This window comes from Charadrius vociferus, unplaced genomic scaffold, assembly GCF_000708025.1.
Source record: "Charadrius vociferus isolate BGI_N301 unplaced genomic scaffold, ASM70802v2 scaffold62, whole genome shotgun sequence".
In the NCBI taxonomy this organism is placed as follows: Eukaryota; Metazoa; Chordata; class Aves; order Charadriiformes; family Charadriidae; genus Charadrius; species Charadrius vociferus.
The window spans coordinates 2,008,312-2,020,088 of record NW_009647419.1 but is presented as its reverse complement, the minus strand read 5'-3'; the positions used below and the strand labels follow the sequence as shown (position 1 = coordinate 2,020,088).

General features: G+C 37.3%; 2 protein-coding genes across 2 annotated transcripts in view; one reads left to right on the top strand and one right to left on the bottom strand.

Annotated features, from left to right (window-relative positions):
* Positions 1–4,175, top strand: part of EIF2AK2 (eukaryotic translation initiation factor 2-alpha kinase 2) — a 19,384-nt gene extending 15,209 nt beyond the window's left edge. Inside the window, exons 12-15 of the mRNA XM_009880439.1 lie at positions 1,318–1,443; positions 2,003–2,098; positions 3,912–3,974; positions 4,056–4,175. Coding sequence (XP_009878741.1) covers positions 1,318–1,443; positions 2,003–2,098; positions 3,912–3,974; positions 4,056–4,175 — 405 coding nt within the window. The remainder of the gene's footprint in view (positions 1–1,317; positions 1,444–2,002; positions 2,099–3,911; positions 3,975–4,055) is intronic.
* A 2,375-nt stretch (positions 4,176–6,550) lies between these two features.
* Positions 6,551–11,682, bottom strand: GPATCH11 (G patch domain containing 11). The gene is made up of 8 exons (XM_009880393.1): positions 11,572–11,682; positions 11,247–11,473; positions 10,370–10,411; positions 10,171–10,291; positions 9,331–9,421; positions 8,054–8,158; positions 7,168–7,249; positions 6,551–6,606 (listed from the first exon to the last, which is right to left on the bottom strand). The coding sequence occupies exons 1-8, from the start codon at positions 11,616–11,618 to the stop codon at positions 6,551–6,553; spliced, it is 771 nt and encodes a 256-aa protein (XP_009878695.1). The 5' UTR covers positions 11,619–11,682.
* Positions 11,683–11,777: the final 95 nt, after the last annotated feature.

Genomic DNA, 11,777 nt, shown 5'->3' with positions numbered 1-11,777 from the left:
GCTAATTCCAAACAACTAGAGTATTAGAGCTGAGAGATGATACAGTAATGCTGTCCTCGATGCATATTCCATGGAGGCCCCATCCCTGGAGGTGTTCAAGGCCAGGCTGGATGGGGCTTTGAGCAACCTGGTCTAGTGGGAGGTGTCTCTGCCCAGGGCAGGCGGGTTGGAATCAGATGATCTTTAAGGTCCCTTCCAACTCTAACTATTCTATGATTCTATGATATTCCTTTCCTCTCAAGACTTCCAGTAACCTGAAGTTTATGGACTTCTTGAGCCAAAGATTGAAATATTTTGCGTTTTGCATTCATAGTGTAGTTCCAGATCATGTTCACTGCCTACTCGTAGAATCTTGTATTATGGACATATATCCTATGATACTGGAACGAACCACAAATATACACTCATTATTTTCTCTAGATGCCTGGGAAAAAGAGGCCTAGTAAGTGCCTTCTCACCCATTAATTCTTAGCTCTTCCCACTCTATGGGCTTTGTATTTTCTTGCTCTTTCAGTCCTACTTTATTTTCATCTCAGCTCAATCTCCTACTATTCCCTATTCCTGTAAATCTGTTGCCCCAGTCCCTTATCCATGGCATCTGGTTGTAACCTGCTTCCAAGTCCTATTGCTAACTTGCCTGTCTGCATTTGAATTTAGGAACTTTTCTCCTCACTTGATCTGCTGTCAGCTTAGATGCTTGGCCATCTGAGATCTCCATGTCCCAGAATGAAAGCTTCAGGATAGGTTCAAGCTGAGATTAATCCCATTTGTGTCTGGTGTGAACGAAGTCTTCAAATAGTGTAGCCAGGTATAGCTACTGTATTAAATGTGTGTGGACATGGTCAAACTTGAACAGAACAACTGCACTGGGATGCCTGTAGTAAGGCCTAACTCTGCAATTGACTTAGCACAGATAATCCTGGTGTGCCCAGGAGAAACTGTGATTTCAGTGGCATTCCATGTGAGCCTAAATGCTTTGCCCAAGTGTATCAAATTCCAGGGCTAGGACTGAATAATAAAAAGTACTTCTGGATAGGAAATGTTATGTGCCCAATGTATTTGAAAAGCACTAAAGCATGATACAGGCATGACTGAGCTGGTGGAAAAAAAAGGTCACAGTTACTGTGGCATGTACTACTTTAAATTTAGTTTGTGTTTTTAAAAATTAATTTAACTTTTTTCTGTTTCCTACCCCATGAGTCTCTTAATGCTAATTTCTGTGAACAACTACCAAATTTTATGGGGAGCACTTATGTGACTGATTATGCTAGACAATAAACCTTGGTCATATGGCGATTTTTTTTTTCTCATATATAGCCTCAGAACATATTCATATCACATGAAGATAAAATAAAAATAGGCGACTTTGGTCTTGTGACTTCTGTGGAATATGGGACTCTGACTAGGAACAGAGGAACAGAATCATATATGGCACCAGAACAGGTAATTATCCTGCTATATTAGTGTCTCTGTAACTAGTTTTGCATTATAAACTCAGCATGGATGTTGTCAATCCTAATCTCAGTACTAAACCAAGTTGCCGAAAGTTCCCTAGTATGACTCTATACAAGGATAAATGTGTTCTGGAGAAAGCTGTCTGCAAGTGTGGTGATTTTATTTCACTGTGCTAACCTACAGGGTCTGCTGCAAGGAATGCTCTTGCAAAACCAGGTGCCAGCCGTGTATTTCCATTTGAATTTAGGACCTCTGTTAACTGTGGCATTGGAGTCCTTCTATTTGTTTCATTATTTGTAACAGAGAGATATTGGCATGTCTTATCTATATAGGTCTGTAGAAGTCTTGATTTCAGTCTGTTTAATGTGACAAAATAGTCGCTATTTAACAGGTCTGTAGCAGAAAGGGTTAACAGCTAATAATAAGATCAAATAGGGACAGTCCTGTAGCCTCGGGGTGGAAATTTCTACTGACGTAAAATTTTGTTTTAAGGAGTCCTGTCCACTTGGATTTGACATCTATATTGTTCTTGTTTTAATCTTTGTAGGTTGGGGACAGATATGGAGAGGAAGTAGATATTTACGCACTGGGATTAATCTGGTTTGAAATTCTTTCAGCAGCCAGTCGTCATGAGAAAAGCAAGGTATGTAATCTTTAAATTAAAAAAAAAAAAACTCAGTCATTTTTTTGCCTTGCTGCTGGTATTGCATGCTAGAAGTAATCTGTACACCTAGAGTACTGTCTCTATTTGCATCTGCCCCCTCATTTTTTTCTTTACGACCCGTAAGTCCTCACACCTCGGTTGAAATGTAATAACTGAAGTAAAGAAACATTACTGGTTTTATTTCACTTATGTCCTACTGACATGCACATGAAAGCTGAGCATGCTAAAGAATAATGTCTAGCAAAAAAGACTTGAAGTTTCTGATAGATCTTTTTGTTTGATCTGAATATTTGAAGGGAATATGTTTCTAATTTTAGAAAATAAAAATTATGAATGGGAGAGTTTTGTCTCTGCCATGCTCGTCTTCACTGCATAGTGGAGCAAGAACCAAGTTTCTATAAAGCCCAAACACTTGCAGTTTTCCAAAATCAAAACAGAAGTGATTTGGAATATGTAGTTTTAATTGAAAAAGATGTTACTTCAAAAAGAAAACCAGTGTTACTTAAGCTTTTTTTGAAAAGGTGTCTTTTGTTTTTTTCTTGGTACTTCGAGTATTCTTAGTGTAACAGCTCATATGCTCAAACCTATGTATTTGTAGGACAGCGATGCAGCAGCTTAGTATCTTGTCTAAAATAATTTCAAGATATATGTACATGGTTGGACCCAGAAGCTCTTGAACACTGTTAGCTTGGTCCTTTTGCCAGTAAGAGAAAACCATACCGATGTGTCTCTTCCACTCACAAGTTCAACTTGGCTCTGTTTAGTTACCTTGTAGTATTCTCTGAGACATCTGGTTCCTGCTCACAGCTGACTGTGCAAGTGTGTCTACAGTCCCACAGTGTTTACAGTCAAAAGGGCAAGACCAATTTTTGTCTCGTTTCCTTAAAGCATAAAAATCTTGTGTCTGTAGGCAGGTGGGGAAATCAGGTGAATGGAAAGTCCTAGGATTGTCTTCAGCTGCTCCATCAGCTTAAAAAAAAAAATCCATTTAATGGAGCACGATAAACTCTGTTATATGGTGCTGGCAAGCCCTGCTGAAAGAACATCATGCAAAGGTGAAGGTGATGATTATGAGTTGAGTAACCGGTTTAGGTGATTATCACCAGCAGGTAGGGTCACAGGCCTAAACCTACTGCTGAAGAGTAGGAAAAAAATTGAAGTTCATGGGAGCTGTTGTTTTACTGGATATTGGTTAACATCCATAAGACTAGCTAATGATTCAGGATGCATAGCTAAGCGTGCAAAAATATGCCCGTCATCTTCTCCAGGCACACATTACACTAATTAACAGCAAAGTGAATGATGTGGACTGCTCTGTTTACCTGGAAAGCCACATCATGTGGAAAAATAGAGTTGTTACCCAGAAGCAGTTTCTGAAAGCATATAATTAGAAATCCTCTATATGTTAGTTGCTTTGAACTCCATATAGTATTTCTATGTTACAGCAGTAAACAAGTGTGTGGTACTGAACAAGGTAAAAGAGAGGAAGTACACCTGCTTGGCTTGCAAATAATATCTAAAGTAGGAAATTTAGTCACACATCATTGTAGAGTGTGAAGTTTTTAAGCTTAAAAAGGGACCGCAGTTAATGAAAAGACCATAAAAACAAAACAAAGTACAACTAAATGGATAAAACTTTCAAACTGTTTACAGTTACTTTCTTTTTGAAGCCTTACCTTTATGTAGATTTGTATTTTTCTAATTACTTCAGTAAATTATATCAGTCATAAAATGAGATGCTAAATATCATCAATGAAAACATACTGAAAATGTTCACTTTTATGAATTTCAGGTATGGAATGATGTTAGAGAAGGTAAACTTCCAAAGAGCTTCACCAACCGATTTCCAACAGAGGTACGGGATTTTAATACATTATTTCAGTTATTTTACTTACTCATAAAAAATAATTTATTGACATTTTATTTCTTTTTGCAGGCACCCATAATCAAAAAGATGCTTTCAAGAGATGCTTCAGGAAGATACTCTGCATCTGAAATACTTGACTTTTGTAAGTCTGTTCATAAAGACAACTCATTTAAAACTCATACACAGTAAATGCCCCTTCAAAAGGCTTTCAGACTGTTTTTAAAACCAGAGTCTGATGCCTGTTGAAACTGATGAAAGAATCATAAATGTCAGAAGCAACAAGACAACATAGGATATGTCTCTTCCTTGGTGTTTCGACTTCCTGCCGTTGAAGAGCTCATCAGCCAAAAGGGTCACATCCACCATTCACGCCCATCAGCTGCAGACTAGGACAGTGTATTTCTGCAAGCAATCACTTGTGATTTTTACCTGGAAACACAGGTTGTGGATGAGCTGAACTATATTATACAGTAAGTACAGGAACCTAGTCCTTGTCTCCTGGAAGATTAAGTTGATGTGGTGCTAACTGGCCTGTGGCAAATCCCAGTATGCATGCTCTTAACATGCGCTGCATCCATTATCAGTTAAGGTTATCTATTGCTTTCTATGGAAGAAGTGCTGTCTTGTGGTATTTGACTCACACCTTTCTGACTTGTTCAGTGATGTTTTTAATAATTACTAGAATGCTCCCATTAATACCAAGACTAATTTTTGTAGAAAAGATCCTAGGAATAGGTGTCGGTTATTCTTCACTGAATTTCAGTTCTTTAAGGTGAACTTTATTGTCTCTACACACCTGTTGAAGACTTAGCACCTTCAGTGCTCTAGAATTTAAAAATACATACTTTTTAAAGAAAGCACTCTTTGAGAATTTAAGTGTTAAGCATTCAGCTTCTCAGAAATCTAGTTTAGATTTGTTCTAAACTTTTAAAAACCTTAGGTTTTGATTTTTTTTTTCTGAAAGGAACACCTAAGATTCTCTTAATATAGGAAAACTCTCCAGTTTCCTTGGTAGTAATAATTTTAAATCCTGTGCTGAGAGAGCACCTTAAAAATTCTCTCCCATACTGCTAGGTTTTAATCCCTTATTGTAATACTGAGGCATGCCTAACCCTTGTCAAGTGTACTGAATACCTCTGATGGCCTTACTGTCAGCCCCCAAAGAAGTAACAGCAGTATGCCTGTGACTCTTTAGTTATATACTTCAAAGAGTTCAGACTTGCCGGGATTGGAGCAATTGTGTGTGTGGTGGTAGGGAGCAGGGAGAAAAGACCGGCACATTACTCCTTCGGATGCTTGTCTTTGAACTGTATCCTGTCAAACTATTCATTGCCGTGGAGCCCACATATGTCCATAAAGGCAAGCGAACAGATTTCTGAGCAGAAAAATAGCTACTATGTGTAGTAAAGTACTGTATGCTTTTTCTGAAATGTTAAATGGGTTAAAAGTGGGTGCTTGGTTAAAAGGAATAATATAAATGAATGCACAGTAATTTTTATATTCTTATGGAAATTATTGCTGATCTGCTGCAAGTATTTGTTGCTAAATAAGCATCTGATTTTACATCCCTTTGTAAAGCCTGAAGTTGGTTTTTTTTTTTTTCCTCCTTATCACAAATCACAAATACAGAGAGCATTTCACTATTCTGGGCTAATTAATATTTCTTTGCAGTGGTCAAGATCTGAGAGAAATGATATCCTGACACAAAATACCACTAGTTCCACTTCCTCTTCCCTTTCACACACAAATCTAATCTTATTATATGAAAATTGCTATGTGAAAAACTTTGACTGAATATCCTTTACAGTTCTTGCGCAAAGCGCCGAGATTACCATTACCTTCTTACTGCTAGGTAATATTGAGCTTGTTCCAGTAGTTTTTGATACTTTTTTTCCCCCCGTAGTATTTGTATACTTCAGCAGTACCTTTCTATTAGTGACTGTTTACAGTAGCAACTGCTGTTCCCTAAAAATAAAAGGTCTATTAAAATGTATTTTTCATATTTAAAAAAACAAACAACCCAACAACATGACCTGACACTATTTAGTTATGCAAAATATGCACCTTTACATACAACAGAATATGGGTTCCAATAACATGACTATAATGTTTCACAAGCTTTTTTTTTTTCCCCACCACGTCTAAGGTAATAAGAAAAAAAAAAAAAGTTTGATGTTTAGTCGTGTCTGTAAAGATGAAAAAAAACTGTTTAACACATTATACAACAGAGTAACTAGCCAATATTTATTCTGTTACTCAAACTCGAATTTTATTATCAGCTGATATTTTTCAGTTGGGCAGGGCATAACCAAAGACTGTGGAAGGCTTAGCCGGCTTCTCAATTATGGCACTTTGATTATAAATGCAAAGTTTAAATTCCTATTAAGTTGTGCATCAAGCAGAAAATCCACAAGATGCTGCAGAAACGTGAGTTTAACCTGTCAACATAACTATTCTTCTGCATACATTGGTGTGGATTTCTTCAGTATGGCACAGCTCTGAACCTTCTAAAAAATATTATGAACTATACATACTTATCTAGGACTCCTTCCTTCAGAAAGGCCTTAGTCATGATCGGCAGCACTGTTTCCAGGGCAGTTTGAAGATAAATCTTCAGAGTCTACGGCATAAGCAGAGAAAAAGTGAGTAATTCCAGCTCAGAGGAGAGAAAAAAAAAAAAAAGTTGCTAGAATTATTTGAAGAATACAGGTAGGGCAGATTAAATAGAATTCGAGAAGGTTTGCAAGTTATTCCAAACTTTGTTTTAAAACACTGAACACAAATTCTAGCCTCTTTGGTGCAGTGAAACTGGATAGTGTTCTGTTTCAGAAACACCTGCAAGCTTTTGCAGCTTTTTATGGTACTAGTTTTAAAATCTGAATTTTGTTTTCTCAAAACAAAATGAATATGAATACCAACTCAAATAAATGCCAGTACGGTTGGAAGATTTTTTGTGTGTGTGTGTGTGTGTGTGTGTGCATGTGTGCGTGCATGTAAACACCTAAAAATAGGCTTATAATCAAAACATCCAAAGCTTTGTGCAAAACCCAGCAGCCTAGAAGGAAAATTTGCTATGTAAGTTTAAAGGAATGCAATAAGAGAAACATAAGGGATATATTGTAATATTTGAGTCTAGCTGCATAAGCAAAGTAAACCACTTACAAGATTAGTATACTCTCACCTTCATATGTTATTCCACACCAAATGCAATAGAAGTGTTCTTCTCTCAAATAGGCAGTCAACATATGTAGCTTTTCCGAGACCTAGAGATATTTACAGGTATGCAATGAACTGGAGTTCATGTAACATAGAACAGTTTGAGCTACTAACTTTGCTAAAATAGATTGTTTAACCTTTTGCTACAGAAAAGCTACACAATGCTCAGTAAGGCATGAAGTTTCCCAAATTTATAGCAGATGGCACAGGAATTCATGATCTCTGGAAACATAATAATGGCTGTTGTTTGCTCATCCTTCTTTCCAGCTAAGAAACCTGCACTGAGAGCTAAAAATATTACCTAGCTACCTTATTCCAAGTGTATGATATTTTTGGTGGAATTTCTCACACCTAATCTCTGCAAATCAAACACATAAGGCTAACAACAGCTGTGTAATCTAGTTTGTAAAAAATGTGACTTTCCAGTGTCCATCTCGAGCTAGTCTGTGAAGCATTTTCAGAAATGACTTAGTGATTCTAAAATTCAGCCTAACACATGAGATGAAGCATCCAAAATTAAAACTCAAAAGCAAGTAACTTGGATCAACTATGTGATCTTGTATATCTTGGCTAAGACAAATAAATGTTTAGAATTTAATTTCTACGCTACTTTTTCCAAAGATCAGCTTCAAAACAGAGGAGCAATAAATCAGTGGTTTAATGTTTTGTATTTTATCATGTAACTCTATAAAAAAATCATTGCTCTGTGATTGCAAAGAGGCCATTCACTACAGCTTGGAAAATGACATGTATACATACATCCTTTATACATGTATGTAACATACTTTTTAAAAGGAACATTAAGGAAATTTAATTCTGAATCAAGCCATTAATTTAGCTGCAGAGCTTACATTTAAGTCGGAGCTTGTGCATTCATCTTCCTGGTCTTCCTCATCCTTTTTGTCTTCCTCCTCAGGTTCTAGCCAATACCAAGTCTCCTTGGGAACATCAATATCCTTAAATAATGAAGGATTTAATTGAAAATTAGCTGCCTTTGTAGGTTTTCTTGGAGGATGCTGGATAAAACCAATTTCTAACAGACGACGTGTTAGGTTTTAAAACTTTCCTGTATAGTATAACAGAGAATTCCTAAAGCTGTAGTGGGAAACTAAGTACAGTGGTCCATAAGGATTTTTCACTTTTTTTAAAAAAAAAACCCAAGCAAATGCATGCTAACATTAAGTTCTATTCCATTTATGTCCAGCATGTGTAAAGCTACACAGCAACATAATCACAAACCAAGGCTGAGAACAGATACTCTTTCTTATCAGCTAGAGATATGCTGCCCCAAGTTATTTCATCAAGAGATCACACAGTGCTTCCTAATCCACCTCAGGTAAAGTTAAAGGAAGAAGAAACAGCAAAGATGAACTAAGCTAATTCACCTGACTTCATCTGAAGCAGCTCAAGGAGTATCAAACAATCTCAGCAGAACAACTGGGGCAGTATCAACCTCTAACAGGTTAATAGGGAAAAGAAAGCATTTAAAGTATCCAAGTGGCAAAAAATTATAGCAGTTCACTGCTATTACCCATGTGATTCTTTGCAGGTGCAAGATTTCTTTTGGGTTTGTTTTTTGTTCAAATGCTTCTTTGGTGAATCTGCCAATTCCATCAATGGTGATCCCCATCCTTGGAGATACTCAAGAGCCCTCTGGACACGGTCCTGGACAACCTGCTTTAGGCAACCCTGCTTGAGCTGGAGGGTTGGACAAGATGACCTCCAGAGTCCCTTCCAACATCGACCACTTTTTGATGATGTTGCTCCCTCACTTGAGGGAAACAGCACTGTCATTTAGGACAGCCTGACATTGGCTACCGAAAGATATGCAAACAGCTCAAAAGTAACCACAAGAATACAGGAGCAAAACCAGGTGAGCTCTGATAAAGCAAATTAAGAAGGGTCCTCACGTAAGTTCCCAGGAGGTTGATGTACACCTTCAAATATCTTAATGGTGCAAATGTAAACTTTGAAATATTTTAAGAGGACTGAAATGTTGCCAAACATCAAGCTTTCAGGCTAGTTATCTCAATTTCAGAGGACTTCCAAGAATTGAATCTACTTTGTTTGTGGCATGTATCTCTAACCTATAAGACTTCCTTCCAACCCAAAGAAACATAGGTCTCACTTTTTGCATATCTAATTGCTGGCAGGCCCTCTGGCTTTTTCGGAGGTCCCCTTCCATCTTACGTTCTTCTTGTTTGTTTTTGAATCTTATTCTGTTAAGAAAAAGTAGATAGCTAAAATAAGCAGGTAGACAAACACTGAGATGCATTATAGTCAATAGCTTTTCTAAAATAAAAAAAAAAAATCTAAGATTCTAGCCTTGCTAATTCTCACACATCAGGACAATGTTGAAGTTAAAAAGTCCTTCTGACATTGTTTCTGTGGGAGCACACATATACTTCTTGGCAGTTACACCTTCAAGACAGTGGGTTTTTTTTAACCACACTATACTGAACACTGTTTTTTCATCGGGCTTTCATAAGACATGAAAAAAGTGGTTCACTACACATCTGCAAAATATACAGCCTTCCCTAGGCTTTCCTTCTCCACAAATAACAAGCAAATCAGGAGAAAATAAAAATACCTAAACCTAAACAAATTTTCTCTGATTTTTAAAACCATTGTAGCAACATTGCTCATGATTATCCATGGATTTTATATTAAAAAAGATTATATGGTTCTCCAACTAAAAAAATTGCAAATGACTGGATGAAAGTTAGTATGCATATTTTTTGCATTACGAACATTTACATAAATAAATGATGCAGCACACACTTTTAGCCTTACAGTGTTCATCTGCTTTTGCTTTAGAACTGAGAAACAATTACTCTGTATTTCAACTCTTACCTCTCATTCAAAACATTCAAAAATAGTAACACATTAAAAGAATAATCAAACTTAAAGCATAAAAAAAAAAATCATTGTTTACACATTGCTTGGAGTATCAGTTACATCATTTTACCTGAACTGATCTGCAGCTTGTTCATTTGCTTGTTTTTTCATATGGAGTTTTTGTCTATAGTTTTCCAATTTTTCTTCAGCTTTTCGTTTTTTTAATTCCTCGTGACCAAGCCCACTTCTGCCTACGTAAGTTCAAAAGATGAATGTAAGCAGTTGAGAAGCTCTACTACCCAACTAAGACATTAGGAAGTATCACAAACCTGTTTTTATGTTCAAAGGAATAGGTTCAACAATGCCTTCTCCTGAAAGGGAAAAAATAGGCAACTTTAAGAAATCAGGTCTTTCTCAAACTATAATTTGTGCAGAATTTTCAAGTAGGTAAGCTGCATTTGCCATAAAATACGTACATTTTCTTGTGACTTTGTTACCTGGAAGTTGAAAAATCCCCAATCAATGTATGTTTAGTGCATCAGAACAGCTGAACTGGACCTCCCTCTTTTTTTGGCTTGTCTGCTGGATTGCTATATACCTTTTTCAGGTATGCTATATACCTGTGATGAAGCTTTGTTATAGCTTTCTGTAGCATTTTTCATTCTAGAATTTCACAACTTGACAAAGACGAAGAATAAAAAGAATCTGTCTGGGCCAGTTCATTTGCCAATTGTCTGCTAGAGACGTGGAACTAGCACAGCCCTTATCGATGCTTTGTTTTACTGATTTTACTTCATCTATTAAGGCTTTATAAGCGTATGCCAGTGTACACTATTTCTTCTTCAGAATCCAACTATAAATTCAAAAAGAGAGGTTGATTTTTTTGGAACACTATTAGCTTTGCAAGACCATCCAAACTTGCTTAATGCAATTCCTGTAGACATGCAAATACAGAAGCGCGTTTACTGAGCAGCAGTACCACTGCTTAATTCGCATCTCTTGATAGTCTGTACCACTTTTATTTCAGCTTTTAGAAATTTGCTCTCATCTTTTCTTCTGCCACTACACGTTCACAGTTCAGTAACACTAGGGCTCTCAGAGACGCATCTATTGACCCTGTCTACAAATGAAGTAGCACCTACAGCCTGCAAAATATAAAGGTACACCTGTATATAGGCACACACTTCCAAATAGAGACAAGCTTACCGCTTTTGCCAAGGGCCTGGCCGCTTTTGTAGCCCATCTTCTGGAGCAAAGCAAAACCTTTGTTCTCATTGCCCAACGCGCTTTTCAATACCAAGTCACGTCTCTCTTTTTCTTCTTCTTTTATGCTCTTCTGTCTGTTCTTCTCATTGGCTTCTTTTTGCTTTTCTTCTTTCTGAATAGCTTCCTTCATCCGCCTCACCATGGGCAAACCAGGCCTTACATCCTGTCTAAGAGTTAGTAATTCCAGCAAATATCAGCACTTTTTTTTTTTTTTTTTACATGCTTACAATCACTTAAGAGGGGAAAAAAAGAGCCACCTACTTACTTAATAAACAAATCGGACATGTAGTCTTCCTCTTCATCGCCCTCCATGTTTAGAACGCATGCCCCGTTCTGACCCCTTCCTACGAACACCGTCAGTCCGCTTTACCGCGCATTTTACTTCTCCGTGGGATACGTGAAATGCACAACCCGCAACGTAAACTTGCCGCTCGGGTCAGCCGCGCTCGGCAGCCGCCGGGAGGCTGAACG